This window comes from Ailuropoda melanoleuca, chromosome 4, assembly GCF_002007445.2.
Source record: "Ailuropoda melanoleuca isolate Jingjing chromosome 4, ASM200744v2, whole genome shotgun sequence".
In the NCBI taxonomy this organism is placed as follows: Eukaryota; Metazoa; Chordata; class Mammalia; order Carnivora; family Ursidae; genus Ailuropoda; species Ailuropoda melanoleuca.
Window position 1 is genome coordinate 133,794,539 of NC_048221.1, and position 19,898 is coordinate 133,814,436.

The window sequence follows — 19,898 nt, forward strand, 5'->3', positions numbered from 1 at the left end:
TTTATATGAGTGGTGGGACTGCAGACAATGTTTTTCTTTTCTTCCTGCATTTTTCAAGTGTAATTTAATGAATAGTTATTTCTTTCAAAAATGTAAGACAAATTATACCAAAAAAAGAGCAAGCATTGTTCCCAGTTTAAATGCAAATTTCCTAAGAAATATGACCAATTATGAGCTGTCAGTACTTTTCCTGAGCACAAGGAAACAACAAATTATGAGGCCACCTGAGCTCCTGGAGCTAGGGAACAGCTCTGGTTTCTTTAAAGTGAATAACAGGGTGTTAAACTGAATTCTTTGACTAAGTCACAGCTACAAAAGAGGTTGGATGCTCTAGTGAGAACTAGACAAAATCCACTGTAGATGGTGGAGAACTCATTTAGATAACTGAATCCCACACTGAGGAAGTACAAAGAGAGAGGATCTTTGAGAGGATGCTGGTGGACTATAAGTGCCCCACACCACCACCACCAAGAGGCGGGGTGGGGTAATCCTGCCTTACCTCAAGCCTAGCAAGAAGGGCTTCAAGGAGCCAATAAAGTTAGGATTCCTTCCCAGGACTGACCCACTTCCAGGCTTTGTTCAGAATAAGGATACTTGAATGTCTTCACCAGGCTTTCTCCACCTTCCTCTCCACGTACACCACCCTGTCCATGTATACCTGTGCCCCCTACACACACACACACACACACACACACACATACTCACGCTTCAAAGGAATTGGGATCTACAGTTAGCAAGGAAAAAAAAAGAGGAGACAGGGCAGACTGTCTACAGCTGCTTCCTTTGGGAGAGACAAGGACTGTCACCTGTAATGAAGTTGGATAGTGGTTCCTTCCAGGGTCTGGGTTTTCTAAGAACCAACTGAGACTTTGTTTTGAGCTTAGCATGACAGTAGGACTTTCCGTTATCTAAGAGAGAAGAGGAAAGCTCAGGGACTTGCCTCACTTTATCCAGTGACAGGGGAGAAACTACCCTTCATAAGTACACATAGGATTAAAAAAAGATGCTTTTGATTTTATTACTTGATGCCAATTACATGTGTATTTCACTGAATATTCGCCAGTTTGGCAGATGGCTTTCTTGGGTGTGAATACTGGAAGCTGCTGGGTGGGAAACTACTTGGAAGGCTGGGGCAAGAGCCAATTGCAGTGGTTCTCAAAGTAGGGCCCTGGACTCTGTGGGGTCCCTAAGACCCCTGCAGTGGATGCACAAGATCAAAACTATGTTCAGAAACCCAAGATTTTGCCTTTTCTACTCTAATTCTCTCATGAATGTTTGGCAGAGTTCTTTCTATAGAAGTTACCTAATGTGTGAAGGGACAGATTGAATGCAAAAGCAGGTATGAGAGTCCAGTTGTCTGCTCTTCAGCCACACATTAGAGAAATCTGCAAACATGTAAAACAATACCGCTCTTCTCACTTTTCTTTTTGGAAAACATAGTTATTTTTATCATTGTTTATGTAACATGTAATGTCCTTATTATTGATATTTTAAATACATAAATATACTTTTTCTAAATGTCATTGTTAATTCTATCATGGCAAATATTCATAGGCATAAGTTACATCAGCAGAAGCTCTGGTGGGCTCCCCAGTAATTTACAGGAGCCCAAAGACCAAGAAGGTTGAAAACCACCGTGCTAATGAACTAGGCAGGTATTCCATAGGGGAGAGTCTGAGAAACAGATGCCTCTACAGATCGAGGAATACAATATATATAAAAGTTTTCTCTTACTTTTAAAAATCTGAGTAAATCCCCAAATGAAAACACACTTTTATAATAAAGAATTTTTTGTGTAAGATCTGCATCCAATATGCACCAGAGGCAAACCATGTAACAGAGTTTCCCGTTCCAAGGTTAGAGAAGTTAACTCTGAGTTTTGGGCCCATTAGAAACAGGGAATGCAAGTAAGTATGGAAGGGTTCTCAGTGAAGGCTTGGAGAACTCTCTGGCCACAGAAACACAACCACAGTTCATCTTTATAGGGTTCCAGTGAAGCTTAGATGCAATCACTGAGTAACGTATTAGGAGGGGGTTTTGTCCTTCCCCTAATGAAGTAGTTCCTGCTCTGATGTAAAAAAAACACCCATTTGCCTCTTCCTCAGAGCACCTCTATCTGCATGAAATTTCGATTTTTATCATAATGGTTTTGAACAACTATTACCTGTTTGAAATTCTGCTAAGGAGAATAGAAAGTGAGTAAGACAAGATCCATCCTCTCCAAAGATTTACCGTCTAAGTGGAGACAAAGTGAACCTATTCAAGAATTAGGAAACTTGTAATCTCAATGGTAAAAGAAAATTCACTTACCAACTTAGATTCGTCTGATTCAACTGACTTCCTTTTATTTACAAAGCACTGCAGGGTGGAAATTTTACTGCTGTTAACAATTTTAACTTCACCCTAACCCTGTGAGTTAGAGTGGATGATCTTTTCAAAGGCAAAGGGAGGGGAGCCCAGGGCAGTGATTTGCCCAAGATCACACAGCCAGAAAGTGAGGAGTCAGACTTATAGCCGCGTGGTTTTCAAAATCCACCATCCTTTCTATTATGCCGTCCTCTGCTAGATGATTTACTTACTTAATTTTATTTATTCTGGTCTATTTCAATCTCTAGTGAGTTCATGGTTCATGAGGAATAACTAATCTCATTCAGAAATGGAAATGCCATAGGTTGGGTCATAAGATACTCTTTCATGAGACTGGCCATGAGTAAACATTGATTCACTGCAGTATCTCATGGTACTGCTCTCCTAGATAAGTTAAACAGGCCTCTTTATATGTGTAAATATGTCCTACAGCCAGATCTGTGCAGGGCCTAACTCACGCCATTGCCCTGCTGTTAGAACTGGGCAGCCTCTACAACAGGCATTATTTTGTACAACTATTGCAGGCTGTTTCCAGAGAAATTTAACTGAGATCTTGTATACATTTTTTTAATCCAGAATTTTAGACTTCTTTAAGGAATTAGAAGCAGAGTATGTATTGATTATTTTTTCCTTCCATTTATTTTTGTAAGACATTTCCTCCCAATACTGTAGTATTTATTGACCAATAAATGACTCTGAGGACTGCCTTGGACCCCTGGTGATAGACAGAGACTCTTTAAATGTTATCTAACAGGTGCATCTCTGTTTCTGAAGTTCAGGATGAAAAACAGAAGAACCTCAACATTGAAGCTTGATTCCATTTTGACTTTTAGACACGCATTTGAGAATTCCATTCCAGGAGACAGAATATCAAGTCTAGGTGATTAGTGTATGTGTTAAACAGTTGGTCCAGAGTTGGATACCCTAATACCTACTTCTCTTAGATACATTATTTTGAAAAATTAAGAGTTGTTCTTTGTTCAACTGCTACCAGAGGCGTAATATAAATACTCCCACATGTTAGCTGGAAACATTAAATGGGGTTTCCCTATGGGAACAGGGTGGAAGGAGACATTTGATCATTCCAGGAAAATCTTACGAGAGACAGAGAAACATAACGGGCTTCTAAAGTGCTGGTTCAATGAAATGCAAGATATATCACTTTGAGCTGGATGTTTACCGCTGTCAAGCCTCAGTGTCCCCATTTGCAGAAAGGGGACAGTGAGATCTGACTGACGCAGGTTAGTTGTAAGGATGACAACTGACTATGCAGGCTGCTCATCTCTGAGTAAATGTCAGTAGTTATTCTTCGGATGATGTGGACGTATTTGCCTCCTTAGATTATTTCATCACTGTAGACAGATCTAATATTCAGGACACTATTGTAGGTAATAAAATAGTTTGCAAAGAAAATAAAATCAGCCTGGCCCTATAAGTTTGGAGACTTAGGATATCCTGTTAGTATTTGTTGCTTATAAATTACTCTGATGGATGGATTCTTCCGCTAAGCAGCCTATATTAAATTCCAAATGTAATCCTCTTGGAAGAATAGAACTACAACATCAGCAATACTCCTTGAGGGTTCTTGTCAATTTGACAGATTTGACAGGCAGACAAATTTAATTTATTAAAATATTCTGTCTAACATTTTTAAAAGACAAGGGGTTTTTACACTGTAACTGAACTGTTTTCACGGCCTTATTAAAATAAATGCATAAAGTCAGCTGTTTTTCTTTGGAATTCATTAACATGAGCTTCGACATGTAAAGAATTGCACTCCAGTCACTGACACATATACACCTGACATTTTGACTATTTCTCAGTCCGCATATACTCTGGGATTTCTCCTTTTACAAGCAAATGAGAATTCCACATGAGAAGGAAAAATTTGCTTATATTATATGCCAAATTTCATGAAGATGTTTATTAAAATTATTAGAAGAATTTAGAAAGCCGACGCTTTGCACCAAAGGCCACTGGAAACACCTGAGCGAATTTAGGGTGTCCTTAGACAAAAGGCTTAGATTTGTTTTTCTTCAAAGAAATTCTGTTATTTGCATTCAAGGAATGTTGTCAAAGTTAATAGATTTCCTGTTTTCTGCAAAGGACCATTTTTAAATTAAACACAACGCACTTTAAAATTGAAACGTTTGTATAGACTGTGAGCCAGTATCAATTCTCAAAGTTGTCAGGTTCCTCTTCGCCCTATTTCCACCTCAGCTCCTAATTCTACCTGGCAAAATGGCTTTCATCTTGACACATTTTGCACATGCATCCTAGCTGTGTCCCCATGGCTTCTGACATTTTGGTGGTTTTTCTCTACAGCTTACCTTGCCCCTAAGAACTGACCTATGTCCTGTCCTCTTGTCTGTGACCTTGACCTCTCTCCTTGAGCGAGAGCACCTTCGCAGATGGCCTAAGATCATCACTGCCCTGGGCCCAGCCCCACACCAAGAAGTCCCTAATTTGCACATTTTTTCACTAGAGAATTTGTCCTAACACCACGTGCTAAATCATAGGCAACCAGTCCACCTATCAATCAAAAATCTTGCCAGCAAAGATGCACTGGGAGGTGAATTAATTGGTAAATTAAATGCAAATAACCTGCCAATCTCAGTAGTCCCACAGCAAAATGGCTTTGAGTCAATATATTTAAATCTCACATATACATAATTTGTAGAACTGAACTTACTCTAAAAACAGCATTTTACATAAAAATGACAAAGGATAGTCCATTGGATTTAAATAACATGCAAAATTGTCCATTTTCCCATCTGTTAATAAAGATTCAACAAAAATGTGTAGTTGTCTTAAAAGCATTATTCAGATCTTCTATGCCAGCCAATGACTCCTTTCTTGAAGTTGATCTCTCCTGCCAAATGCTTCTTCTTTTGACCTTCTACAGTATATTTTTTAATTGTACCTTGGTAATGACCTACATTCCAGGCTATAGTGGATTGTGGCTAATAGTGCATCTGTCTCCTTTACCAGATGGAGTTCTTAAAGTCTAGACCATGTTTTGTATCCACATGACGTAAAACAAAGGTTTGACTTCAGGGATTTGATCTCCCATGAGAAAATTAATTTAAAAAAAAGCACTTACTATTCTTATAGCAAGATTGCTGCCTTTTAATTAAGTTAACTGAATCAAATTAAGTCAGCATTGGTTGCGCATCTAATATGACCAGATACTAGCTACTAAGGAACCAAAGATCAAAAGGCCAAGATCCCTACCTCAAGATTAAAACCCAATTCATCAGGCAATCTGTTTCCCATTAACTTAAATGAATTGTGTTTGACATAGTTTAGGGGCTGAAAATTGGAATATTCAGTGGGTAGAGTCCATGTTAAATGCACAGATAAAGAGCTACAGGAACTCAGTGGGAAAGGATTACTTTGGCTTATTGTCACTGAATTAGAGGTATCGTAGGAGAAAGAGAGGCTTCTCAGTACAGCTTCTCAGTACAGCTTCTCAGTACAGCTGAACTGGGTCCTAAAGGATGAGGAGGAATTTGACATGTGGCTAAGGCAGGGAGAAGGATGTTCTATGCAGATGAGACAGCTTGAGCAAAGGCGTATAATGATGTGGCTTTGGAGAAGGCTAAGGGGTTCAGTACAGAGGGTTCATAGGGAGAATGTACTGCGAGAAGTCAGGGGATGAAGTTTCAGAGGGTGGGGCGCAGGGGACAGAAGGGGCATAGCTTGAATGATGCCATGCAGTCTGGATTTATCTGGAAAGTTATGGAAAACCCTTGAAGGCTCTAAGGAAGTAACATGGGCAGAACAGATCTGGTCTGTCAAGCCCTTATTTTGTTGGTCTGCAGAGGATGGAGTAACTACCTCTGCTCCCAGTTCCTTGTGTAGATCCTGTCTCATAAAATTATACACAAATAAAGCAGATGCACACAAGGGGCACTGATATCTAAAATGAGCATGGTGAGGCTGCATAATGAAACACCTCGTCTGCTGTCTCCTCTAGAAATTGCTCTCTGGGCAAAAGCAGTTTTACCATAACCCATATTTACCTAGGTTTCTAATCCCATATTAGTAATATTTCATTCTAAAGAAGTACTCCGTTCTTGAGTTTTGACACCTTTTTTTCTCAGCAGGATATTATGGTTTAAAATCTCAAATTAAAGTAGCTTTTCTTAAGTACAAATAACCATAACCATGACCAAAACCAGATTAAACAATATTAAATGTCCAGAGGTGCTCAGAGAATAATATTTCGCTGGAAAAACACAGGGTGCTCCTCCTAAGAGTTCCAGGGAAAATATCAAATATAGAAATATATATATTTTAAGACATTAATCTAGGTACCTTTTTAGTGCTCAATTGCAGTTCAAATTATTTCCAGTTATCCTAGCTGTTCAACCACCCTGGGGGTCCAACTTGTTATCAATCAGAGGCTGGTTTTCTTCTGCCTCCACTGCTGGAATGTCAGGCAAGGGGATCGTTTTCCTTCTACGGATGCCATAGGTACATTTGCTTATTAGTAAGATTGGGAGAAATTTTGCTTTCCCAAAGGTGAAGAGGACTTGGATTTTCAGTAAACCTTTTTTGCCCTGATGGAACATCTCTGGTCATTGAGGGCCCATTGACTAAAGTAGCTTATATGGGAAATATTTTGTCTTGTCTTTACTTCTTGCAAGTCAGTCCCCAGCTGCCTTCTTAATTTGCAGCTCTCAGAGCTATCTCACCTAGGTGGAAATTTAATTACTAAGAAAAATCTGCATTTCCTGCTAATGAAACTCATAAAGTTCATTCATGAAGAAATGCCTGCACCAGTACAATGAGGGCAGGGAAACCTTTCCAACTAGGTATGGCTAATCTCCCATCATTGGTAGTGTAATATAGATTCCTCAAAATTCCAGCTTATTTTCTAAAAAGAAACTAATTTTCTACAGTACTATTCTTAGGGAGAATCACGTAGATGTTGACAGATACTTTTAGCCCATTCTACTGTGGTTTGGGCTCAGAGAGAAATCATGCGCAGTATGTCCCACGTACTTATGGAGAAGCCAACCCTTCTCCCTTCCCCACTACTTGCATTCATTCAGTAGACTCTAACAGAGCATCTATTGCAAGTGCTAGACTTTGCAGGTGCAAAAATGAGTAAGTCACACCCTTTACGAATAAAGCTCAGTCTAGAAAGAGACAGATGTAAACAATATTTATAGCAGAGGAGAGTCTGGGGGAGGTGTAAACAAGTTCAGTGGGAACACACACAAGAAAACTACTAAAACCATGCCAGGGGTAGCATGGCATTACTACGAAGGGTAGATGAATAAGGGTTTTCTACTCAGGAATCAAGAAGGACAATCAGGTAAAGGGGACAATGTAGAAAGTCATGAAAGCATGAATGAAAATGACATGTTCTGCATACTTTTTTGCGTGGCTTTAGTATAAGCCGGTGGTAGATGGGCCAGACGGTGGAGGACACTGACTGCCTCATAAGGAGCTTGGCCTTTATCTTGTCAGCATGGGTGTATATTTAAAAAGATCACTATGGCCGAACATGTTTGGATAGAAGCACCAGAGGGATAGAGACAGGAGAAGGGCTATGGAAGAGCCGGGTGTAACGTGAGGACCTGGATTGGGATAAGAACAGGTGAGACTAAAAACAGTGATGTAGAGTATTTCTGATTGTATCTGGGAAAGTGTTCATCATACTCTCAGATAAAGGATGGCATATCCTATAAAATATAATTAGAAGAGTATAGGAAAAGACACACATGAAACTCCCATCCCCAACATACAACCAACTCAGTGATTGGGGTGCATGTGAATTCTTCCCTCTGCGGCTTCTCCTGGACTGTGTGATTGTTCCTGGACCTGAATCTGGCTTTGGCCTTAAAAGGTACATGAGCAGTCTGAGAATACACTTCCATGCTATGGGTAGAGGACGCATCCCTAATTTGTCAGTTCTAAAAAAATCAGAGGTCTCTGGCTTCTTAGACATGTAAGGTTCACCCTGAGTAGGGTAGCCAGGTAATGTCCTGGGCATGCAGTTACATTTGAATTTCAAGTAAAAAGACCATTTTAAGTATAAGTATGCTCTAGATATTGCATGGGATACACCTATACTAAAATGATTATTCTTTGTTTATCTGAAATTGAAATGTAATTCATTGACCTGTGTTTTTATTTGCCAAATTGGGTAACCCTACCCTTGAGTCTTGCCTTTCTCTGGCTCAGACCCCGGGCAGACAATTCCACTGAGAAGCAGAAGGCAGGACAAAACAAAGCGTGTGCCGAAGAGCTGGGAGATGTTTTACAGAATCATTGTCAGTACGATCCCCCCAGATTTGCTCATTCCCCAGGAGAATCTGAAAACAAGGGGTTTGGCAGTGAGCAAAGAGCTGGCATGTCGCAGAACTGTTGGAGGGGAAAATGATTGAATTTAGAATAATAATGTATTTGTTAAAGCAAATATCAGTATACTCATAACAGAGAAGCCCTCAAGTTTCCCATTATGGCATGAACAGAACATTAATGTCTGTATCATAGATTGATGGCAAGAATTTTCTTGGAAAGCACATAAACAGTAGCCTTATATGATCTTCTATTTTTTGGAACACTGAATATAGTTCAGATTAACTTTCGAGGCATTCATTTTGTGCTTGAAATTTAGGACATGGGCTCTGTTCACACCTAATATTTTATAAGCATCTCCCCTTTGGACAAAATTAAGTTCAGAACTCATGTTCACATAAAAAAGTAATTGGATTGTAAAAGCCAATGGGCATAGCCATTATTTGGATATTTTCATATATAAATGAATAATGTTTATTTAGAAAAACACCCATGACCAAACTCCATCAAATCTAATTTTCCCAGAGAGTTAAGCTCATATTCTGGTAGGTTTTTCCCTACATAACTGAAGAAAATTCTTAGCAAGAGCTTTAATCATAAGCTTCTTTGTGAAGGAATAATATTATGATTTCATACAAGAAAAAAATCTCCCCTTGATGTAAATGAGAGATGAAGTTGTGAGAAGGTATAGTCAGAGTTATTAGTTTGCTTTCCCCTTTCTGGCCAAATGACAAGGGAACATTTTATCTTTGGATTCTTTGATAGGTTTTTTGTTTTTGTTTTTTTTCCTATTAGCAAACAGCATATTCAGAATACCTTTTACCTGGTATTAGTCTTAAGCCTCCTAAATTATACTTTTGTGGGTCTTCTGAGGTGGGAAAAGCCTGCCAATTTCAATTAGAGAAATTTAGGTTCGCTTGTAGAGAAGCCAAATGGTGGGATTTCTGGTTTTCCCAGTGGTTAGGTATCATCGAGAAGGCCTGAGGTGGAGAGGTGCCGTAGCCTTATATTTACTCTGCGTCCCCTGTGCGCCTTGCACTGTCAACCAGATATGAACGGGGGACCGTTCATCCGGGTGCCACCAGTGAGTGCGGTAATCACAACCCACTCCCAGCAACGAAGGCAGGGAAGACTGTTTTTCCTTTTCCCCCAACATGTTCAAATACCTAAATCTCTTCTACTGCAAGTTCAGATGAGGTCAACATACAACATGTGAGTGATGAAATCAAGGAGATTTTATAAATTATTAAATGGTTGGAAAATAAGATCTCAGCTTTCCTGGCTTCAGTTAGAGAACAGGTGTCCCCCATTGAAAAGCTTACTCGTTTATTTCATCACGTTCTAACTTTCCCAATTCATCTTGCGTGTTATTTTGTAATTACTTCCTTATCTTCACAGCTTTCCTTTGAATCTTAGGTCTTTTTAGTTAGAGAAACAAGGAACATATCCTTCCAAAATTGAGACTAAAACTAACTGCAACTCCCACATTTTCTTTTTGTTTATGCTCAGTTTCAGGCATGGGTGCCTTGCTGTGGGGTTGCTCACTAGCTGTTAGGACCCCGAGAGTGTCTCCCGTTTTTATAAATCTCAAGTCACTCTCTATTTTGTTTTAAATAGTCTGTATGTGTGCGCATCTTTATCTCTCTCTGAATGAAAACACAATGACTAGCTATAGGTAGGAATGTATATATGGACATAGGTATACATGTGTATGTGTATATATGTGTAAATGTGTATACATAGAGATGCACATGTGTATATGTGTAAATGTATACATGTGTGGATACATATCTATACATATGCCAATAGCTAGTAATTGTCAACAAAAAAAGTCAAGTTGGTTGTTAGACAACCATTTTCTAAAAACAGTTCTTAATGTTTCAAGAAACTTGAAAGCCTGTACTTTTCACCTGCAGACCCTTTATGCATGTGGCAAATCATTTCTGAAAGCCAAACCTAACAAGATTCTCTTCATGTGTTTAAAAATGAGAAAGCAGAAAGCTTTGAGGATATGCATATAGATAAAAGGAAATCAGGTTGCTCTATTATGTTTGTATAGTTAGTGTTAATTTCACTGAAATTTCACCCTGCTCCATTTATTAGATAACTAAGACATTGAACTTTGAGAGATGTTGAAAGCACACATGAAACGTAAGTAATCAATCAATAGGGTATAATGTTTGAAGACTGTTAGGATATACTGATTATTCAGATAATTCGTTATTTTGGTAACACCAACAGCATGCTTTTCTGAAAAAAAAAATCATTACTCAAACAAAAGTATTCACCATAGAAACATGACGCAAAGAGGAAGATAAACATCAATTTTTTTTTAAAGGTAGTAAAATCAGGGCTCCTGGGTGGCTCTGTCGGTTAAGCAGCTGACTCTTGATTTTGGCTCAGGTCATGATCTAAGGGTTGTGAGATGGAGCCTCGCGTTGTGCTCTGCACTCAGTGCGGAGTAGGATTCTCTCTCCCTCTCCTTCTGCCCTCCTTGCCCCCCAGTCCTGCGCACGTGCGTGCTCTCTCTCTCACCCCCACCTCCTAAAAAAAAAGGTAGTAAAATCATGTAACATCATTGGACTTTCAGCTGCTTCTGTGTTCTAATCTGGCAGAAGTGTTTGTTAACTGTAAGTGAATACTGTTAGTCTTTCTTTTCATATAATGCAGTCATGAGGGGGATTTAAAATTTTAAATATTGAGGAACTTTATATATATAATATAAAAATTTATATATATATAAATTTGACTCATGGATATACTTTAAATTTTTAAAAAATAAATGTAATATGTCATTTCTACATGATTTTTTTTAAAGATTTTATTTATTTATTTGACAGAGAGAGAGACAGCCAGTGAGAGAGGGAACACAAGCAGGGGGAGTGGGAGAGGAAGAAGCAGGCTCCCAGCAGAGAAGCCCGATGCGGGGCTTGATCCCAGAACGCTGGGATCACGCCCTGAGCCAAAGGCAGACGCTTAAGGACTGCGCCACCCAGGTGCCCCAGGATTTTTTTTTTTTAATGAAGTAATACACTTTGGGACTGGTTTTGTTTAAAATATGCCCATCCTTTCTCTTCCTCCCTATTTTTTTTTAAATAACAAAATGTATAGCAGAGCACTCCTTGATGTAATTTTTTTTTTTTTTAAGTAGTAGTTTGCTTTTCAGAGTCTGCCTCTGAGGGTGGAGAAAGAATGGAGGCATAAGGGTCTTTTCCTCTATCCCAGATAGGCCACAGCCCCGACCTCAGCTCAGCCACACTCAGCATCACGGAAGGTTCTAGGAAGCTCTGCTCTCTCGAGAACTACAACCAAAACTAAATTCCTGACCTCTATGAAAACATTAGGAAGCTTCTGGCTTTAATTTTTAGAACTCTGATAAAATCCGGAGATAGTATTCACTGAAAATAAAAATCAAGTCTGTCCGTGCCATCTCCCAAGGGAACTTCCACCTTTTTGGTTTCACTGACATTGCTAATAATTCCCTAAAAATGCCCTTTTTCATGATAAAGCTATTAGATAATATCTTGATAATACCCTCTCCATGGTGCACTATGATCCGAATTACTTTGCCATTGGCTGTTACTAACATGGACCAGGATTTTCCTTTGCAACCAGTGCTTTCCTGTTGTGAATTTGTAGAGGTCTTATCATCAACCCAATCCTTAAGAGACTAGTACAGGAATAAATGCTGCTTTGGCTGCCAAACTTTTACTTTTACCTAAGTCAGTCTAGTCTCAGCACATATAAAGCTGCTAAGCCAGTGCGGTTATTGTGACCCTCTCGGTAAGAGAAAAATCAGATAAATTAGGTGTGTTAGGTGTGATCAACCGATTCGTTTCTTTTGCTCAAGTCCCACCCTCTGAGTGACAGGTGGGGGACGTAAGGTCAAGAAGGAGTCCCACCGAACAAGTGTTTAGGATGGTGTTTAATACTGCAGAGAGCCAAGGTACAGGAGGAGGGGACACAGTAAAGAATGTGGAGAGGGTAGATACAATAAAGAATTTCGGTTTGTGATCTGCCATCTGCTATTTGAAGGAGGAATAAGTTAGGGAAATAAGTGACCTTCAGTTCTCCATACATGCAAAGTTAAGTTAGTTATTACAAAAGTTTTGCTGTTGTATGTGCTGAAAGAAAAGCATATGCATTTAAACATTTTTTAAAAAATAAATCACTCAATAGGCTTAAGAAAAATACTCTAGTTCATATTTCATTGATCTGACCTTTTGATTCAAGATCAGGGAATGAATCCAAGATGGAAACCAAAAAACAAAACAGAAATGAATCATTTCACCAAGAAAAAGGCATTTCCAGTCTCAGCTAACCTCGACTAGTTTTTATTGCATTATTTTTGAAACGCCAAGAAACTGGCTTTGGCTGTATTTGCCGTCTAACTAACTCACAGCTGTCAATATGCAATTGCTTGCAACAATTAGCTAAACACCATTATTTGACAAATTCCCTGGAAAGGGACATAGATGCTCTAGGTGTCTAACACTGAATCAAGTAACAGTCAGGCGGGGGCTGCAGCACAGGGAGAGAAGTTGGTATGTCCGTGCCCAAAGAAGGGGTTTCAAACAGCCTTCATTTGCCCTGATCCTACAAGTCCTTTCTGGTTTTCAGGAATGGATTGTGGGATTGGCTAAAGAGGGGGGAGGGGAAAGCCACCAATTCTGGATTCCTTTCTTAAGGACATCAAGGGGAGAGGAAGAAAAATAGAAATACAGATGTGAAATGGTAATGGCATACAACACAGAGAAAAGAAACCTCAGGGAACTTGCTAGCAATTTCCACCAAAGCAGTAAACCCCTTAACTGACAGAAATTCAGTACAATATACACATTAACAACTTCACCACTGCTAGGGCTGCCGTTTCAAGCCAAAAAATTAACTACAATATTCAAAAACAGAATTCTCATAAGATTTGAGAAAAATAGAGTGAAAAGGCAATGTTAGCTAAGCTCTTAGCTAAGTCCACTCTTAATGGCCCCCAGTATTTAAACTATCATGGATTAAAGCCATGAAAATAAAAATTTCAATTTGAAATTTTATTAGCATGTTGCTAAAATGGTCAATAAAAACATCAACACGATAGGCTTTGTTGACATAGTTGGAAACCTGCTCTCTCACTTTTAAAACTTTATTTCCACTTCCCCACCTTCTAAGATTTCTGTGTTAGGAAAAGCCAAACTAAATATGCTGGCTATGGTGCTGTAATAATGCTGGTTTCTGGAATGTTGCCATGTCTTCCCCCTCCCTCTCTGCCAACCATTTAAAAAATACGACTGTTTTTGAAATGCAGCCCAAGGAGGGAGCAATCTAGGTTTCAGAACAACAAAGGACCTTCTCCACAAATTCAAGTTCCCAGACTCCAGGTGAACCTTCCGCTTGCCAGGGGCGGGGCCCGCGCTCCTCACCAAGTTAGCTGCGCCATTTTCCTCTCGGGACCTGAAAGGCTTCCCTTCTGCCAGCGAGGGGGACTCTCAGGCAAATGGGGTGGGGGGTGGCGTTCGCTTCCCTCGGTGGAAAGGAGTGGAAGCAAACCCAATAGCTTTGCCCGGAGCCTGGAATACAATGTCAGGAGACTTGGGGCTGGAGAGCTGGAAGAGCGCCGGGCAGCCTCGGGATAACCCGGAGTCCCGAAGTGCTCGCTTGTGGAATTATAAACAAGTGCCTAAGGGACGGGCTCGATTTCTTGGAAATCCTGCAGTCTGGGGACACATTCATACAGGAGCTGAACTGTGCCCTGAAAAGATAATTTCTCACCTCCGACTGTCTGTGTGTGCGCGTTTGGGGCGGTGATTGTTCCCTTTACAATAGGTCGGGTGACAGTCACGGACTAGTGACCCGAGGGGAAAGCCACGTCCCTGCTCCCCTCAGCCCTTTCTCCTTTCCCCCGTTACATCTCAAAGGGAAAGCGCACGCTGGGTGTCCCGACACCGTAACCACCACCGGGGGTCTCAGCCAGGCGCGCACAGCTGCCCTTTGGTCCGGGGCCAGTTCCTGAGACTTCCTGCCACTTGCCGGAGGGGTGCGAGGGTGCAGCCTGGGCACTGGCCGCCGCAGGAGGGCGCTCGAGGGGGCGGGGGTTGTGGATCGCCGGCCGGGAGGCCCGGGTGCGGGGAAGGGAGCGGGGCGCGGGGAGACAGGAGGAGCAGGCGGCCCCCCACAAGGCTACTCCTTGTCGTCCACGAGGTCGGCGAGCTCCTGGAGCACTCGCAGGCGACCGCTGGCGTCGATGCGGCGCTTCTCACGGATGAGGTCTTCCAGGCTGTGAAACCTGGCCGTGTGCACCTTGTTCTCGCCCAGGTGCACCTTGAGATAGTACTGCTGCTGCGGGGGCTGCGTGCCGGCCGGCACCTCCCCTCCGGCCTTGAACTCCCGCTTGCCAAAGCGGCACCAGGCGGCGAAGCTCTCCGAGTTCGTCCAGCAGATCTCCTCGCTCTTGAGGCCCAGGTGGCCGCAGGCGTTCTGCACCACCAGCTCGGCCACCAGCGGGCGGTAGCGGTACCAGCTATTCACCACCCGGCCCACGTTGGCCGCGCCCGCCTCGTACAGGCTGTCCTGGCGGATCTCGCCTTGGTGCAGGTGGATGATCTGCCCGCCACCCACGTAGACGGCCCAGTGCGGGGCGGGGGCGGGCGGCTCGGGCGCCGGCTGCAGCCACAGCAGCTCCAGCAGGTCGCCGGGCTCGCAGAGCGCGGGCAGCGCCGTGACAGCGTAGACGCTCAGGTCGGCGCCCTGAGGGCCGCCGCTCACTTTGGAGAAGATGCATTCCTGGCCCCGGAAGGCGGAGAACTGAGTTTCGTTGAGGACCAGCTGGTGCAGCAGGTGGTGGTGGCGGCGGCTGGGGCTCTCTGGGCAGGGAGTGCAGCCCGGGGGGGCCTTCACGCCAAACTTGTCCGGCTGGCCGCGTTCGTCCAGGTCCTCCTCCTCATCCGAGAAGAAGTAGGCGACCCCGACCCGCAGCTCGTCCTTCTCGATCCCCGACGGGTCCCCTGTGGGCAACTCGCTGTAGTTGAGGTGGGTGATGCGGTCCAGTTGGTTGCCCATCAATGACGCGGCTAGGCGAGGGCCAGGAGCGGGGATCTGCGGAAGCACAGACGAAAGGCAGAGACAATGATCAGAGTCGGGCTGCCCCTCCCCAGGACGTGCAGTGCCCCTGGGACGCCCGCCCGCCTACGCTCCGGTACTGGAGTCACCCGTTCCTCCGCAGCGGCAGGACAGGTGCAAAAGCCACCAGTCCTTGGGGAGAGAGCAGACGCCACCACCACAGCCTCGGATCCCGTCCGGGAACCCGCGTCCAACTCCCACAACAGAAAAAGCAGGCGGCTGGAAGGCGTGTGGGGTCCCAGTGGGGCGGACAGCGCGGGCTGTGGCAGCGTGGGAGACGGACACCCCGGAAAGGACCGAGGGATAGGTTGAAAGGAAGAAGGAGCGCCTAAGGCCTCAGAGCTTGGAGCAAGCTGCACTCACATTTCTGTCCCCACCCTCGCCAGCCCACCTCTCAGTCTTGCGCTAGGTCGCATTCCTCCCCTGACAGCGCCTCGCACAATGACAATCAGACACATTCGCAGACACTCACTTGACACCAGCAAAATTTTGTTCACTTACGAGTCCAGACACTGACAGGCTGGCTGGTATATCGGTGTGATAATGTCACATATGCACAATGACAAACCTTCGCGACGACACATTCAGACCCCCACATTCGTACACAGTTCTAACCCCACGCTTGCACGCTCGCCAGTGCACGTACACCCACGCACCCGCACACCTGCCCACACAAGCAGGTGCACTCTGCCCCTTACTTCTCTTGCCTTCTCCCCAGCAGAGCCAATTGGGCTGCGCCAGGGCGAGGCCGTTCTGTCTAAAATAACCTAACAAAGAGGAAAGGGAAAGATGGGGGAAGCCAGTGCGGTGTATGTGTGCGGGTGCGGGTGTGGGTTGTGTGGGAAGGTCCACTTTCAGCCAAAAGACCCCTTTCCCTCCTACCCGGCACAGGGTCCAAACAGTCGGACGAAGAAAAACCGTTTCCAAGGCAAAGAAAGTCGCCTCTCCGTACCCGTGATTTCCCTGCTCCCGAAACCCCAAACTCCTTTAAAGTCTCCTGGTCCCCATGGGTGCTGCGGAGGCGGCGGTGGCGAGTGGGTCCTGGGCGGCGCGTGGGGTTGCGGCTCCGCTCTGCCCCGCGCGGAACGGTGCGGTGCGGTACCCGGTGCGGTGCCCGTGCGCCTGCCGGTCCGCGCTGGCTTGGGCGCCCGGTCCACCTGGGCAGTCCCGACTCTGTTCTGCTTTCCACCAGCGGAGCCGAAGACTCTAAGTAGCCTCAGCAGCTGGTTCCAGGGCCCGCCCCGGGACGCGCTCATTGGTTGGGGCAGGTGCCCAAGGCCCCGTCAATCTCCGTGAGAGGGGGAGGGGAGCAGGGGCGGGTCTCCAGCGCGCGCTCCGCCCCGGCCCGCCCGGCCCCGGCGCACCAGAACGCGCACAGACCCCGGCAGTGGAGGTGTGAGCCCCCGTGGAGAGCGCGCGAGGGGCGCGGCGCTTCTGTATGGCGCCGCCGCGCGCTTCCACCCTCGCCCCCCACCGGCTCAGCTTTTCCTAGCCGATCCTGACTGACGGCGGTCCGCCCGAGTTCCGTTTTCAGGGAGTACAGACTCCAGCGGCGAAGCTGAGTCTGCGGGTGGAGAAGAACCCCAGTGTACCCAGGCACTGAGGGCGGCCCAGGCGGAGAGCGGTATTGTCGGAGGCGGGCACCTAGGCCCTGGGGGTCTCGGTTCCCGACGGCCCTGGTCTGATCCTCTGTCCACAGACCTTTCCCTGCTGGCACCGAAAGCCTTTCAAATTATGCCTATGACGTTAGGTTCCTCTCTGATCCGTGTGAAACTGCTGACCCAGCACTGGCGCCTGGTTTAAAAGGAGCACCTTTACAAACTGAGGGCCTCAGAGGGGAGGGGGTGGGGAATGGGATATACCGGTGATGGGTAGTAAGGAGGGCACGTATTGCATGGTGCACTGGGTGTTATAGGCAACTAATGAATCATCGACCTTTTCATCGGAAACCGGGGATGTACTGTATGGTGACTAACATAATATAATAAAAAAAAAACATTAAAATAAAAAAAATAAAAATAAAAATAAAAGGAACACCTTTGACATACGCTACTGAAAATCTGAGCCTTGGCCAGCCCTTTCCCTAATTGGGCCTATGATTTGGGGCTGCGATTTTTTACGAAAGAGTGCGTCACAAATGCTTAAGCCAAGCCCCAGAGTTGCCTTTTCTTAGGGATTTTTGTTTGGTTTTGTGGCAGAAGGGTGCCCAGCAGTAATTAACGATTGCATTGCTGGATGGAGAGTTAATGAATGAATGAGTTCTGGATATTGGGTATTGAAAGAGGACTTTCCTACATAGGAAATTCTAGATCAGTAGCTAAAAAAAGCTGATCACACTAAGGCTTGAAATGTTCTTGGACATCTGGTTTTACTTTCAAGAAGGCTGCTGAAGGTTTTCGGTGAAGCTTACTCTCTTCCCCAGGGAGAATCGGGTGCTTCCTCTTCGTGGCCCTTTGGCAGCTGGCACTAACTCTTAGAGCTCTTACCTTTTTTCTTTTTCTTTCTTTTTTTTTTTTCTTTTTTTCTTTTTAATTACAAACCTGTGTTGACTTTCTTGCTCTTTACAAAGTGAACACCTGGAGGATTGGCCTGCCTGCTACACAATTTTGTATTCTGGACGTCTTTCACAATGCCGACTGTATGGCCCGCTCCATCAGCAATCATAAGGATAGAAACAGCCTGACCACTTGTCAGTGGGGAGGCACTATGCTAAGAGGTTTAAGTGAGTGACTTCATCCTCATGCCTCTGGAGAGGATTCTCTTATACAGTCCACTGCCACAGATGAGGAAGCTGGGCCCATATTCCACTGCCAGCAGTCTCTCCAGGGCCTATGGAACTCCACCGCCAGTCTTTAATTTGGCTCTGCTGTTCATTGAGTTAATACAATCTTGTTTCATGAAATGAGAAAACTGGTGTCCCAGAGAAGTTACCTGAGGACTGATGGCACGCTATAAAAACTTTTTTTTTTAGTAGACAATTCATCTTAAGTATCGTCAAACTGCTTTCTGAAGGTCTCTGTATACCCCACAGCCTCCAAATGCAGTGATTTATCAACATTACATACTTAATAAGTATTGCTGGAGGAAATGGTTTTAAAACCACCATCTGTATACATTTTACGTACATAAATCTTTTCAGAAATTTGGCCATGTGCAATTTATAAGAATACAAGTTACCATCCTTGGAACTGGCCACAGATTGTGATGACCTTTTTATACTCTCTGTAAATAATAAACAATTCATTTTGGCCCTGATGTCAAGGGAATTGAACAAGTGACTTCACGAATCAAGAAGTGAGTCATTGGTCTGGTTGGAAATGGGACTTAGTGATCTCTGGGAGGGAGTATCTGAAAAGTTCATTACTGGTGTCTGAGAGGGGGGCACATTGAAAGTAGCTCAGTGCTTGCTGTTGAATAACCTCCTCTCTCCCTCTCTCTCTCTCTCTCTCTTAATCTCCTATCCATCCCAAGATCAAATCTTGTACAGAAACATTTATAACATATTTGCTGGGATGCCGTGTTCTGTCTTACTTGGCCTATCATAGACTGTTCCAGACTACAGAGGAAACAAGATGTTCCTCCTTGCTTAGCACCCCAACATTCTAAAGGATGATGAACAAAATATATTGTCGGGGCTTCAAAATATAGTGTCAAAAGTTTAAAACATCAATAAGTAAGTTTTGAATCTCCTTCCCATCCCCTCCCCCTGCCAAGGTAAGAACCTTACAGCTTTAGTAATCACAAGGGAGAATAAATAGCCTGAGAGTCCACCTGGGAATATAAGGCAGAGAACACACTGATTCCGAAGTATGGAAAAGAAGGAGTTCAAGTAAAATAAGGAAAATGCATTTCCTCTTTGTAACCTTTTGGCAATAACAAAGATAATAAAGTAAGAAGTAGGCCAGTCAACTCAATGGATTCAAATATCAGAAAACCTAACTTTTATTTTCATCACAAAATACTGTCTGGTAATTGTTTTGTCTATTATTCCTCACCCCATTCTGCCTTTTTACACTGGAGAAATACAGTTTTCCAAAAGAAAAATATAGTCATCAAAAGCACAAATTCTGGAAGCCAATTGATTTGTATTTTCCTTCAACATTTTC

At 43.8% G+C, this 19,898-nt stretch overlaps 1 protein-coding gene across 2 annotated transcripts; it reads right to left on the bottom strand.

Annotated features, from left to right (window-relative positions):
• Window positions 1–11,730: 11,730 nt before the first annotated feature.
• On the bottom strand, window positions 11,731–16,993 carry LRATD1 (LRAT domain containing 1). Of its 2 annotated transcripts, none has more exons than XM_002922198.4 (2): window positions 16,675–16,805; window positions 11,731–15,768 (listed from the first exon to the last, which is right to left on the bottom strand). In XM_002922198.4, exon 2 carries the CDS (start codon window positions 15,730–15,732, stop codon window positions 14,854–14,856), a length of 879 nt encoding a protein of 292 aa, XP_002922244.2. In that variant the 5' UTR covers window positions 15,733–15,768; window positions 16,675–16,805; the 3' UTR covers window positions 11,731–14,853. The 2 variants fall into 2 exon arrangements, with proteins under 2 accessions (XP_002922244.2, XP_011226980.2); XM_011228678.3 differs by having other exon boundaries at window positions 11,732–15,768; window positions 16,745–16,993.
• Window positions 16,994–19,898: the final 2,905 nt, after the last annotated feature.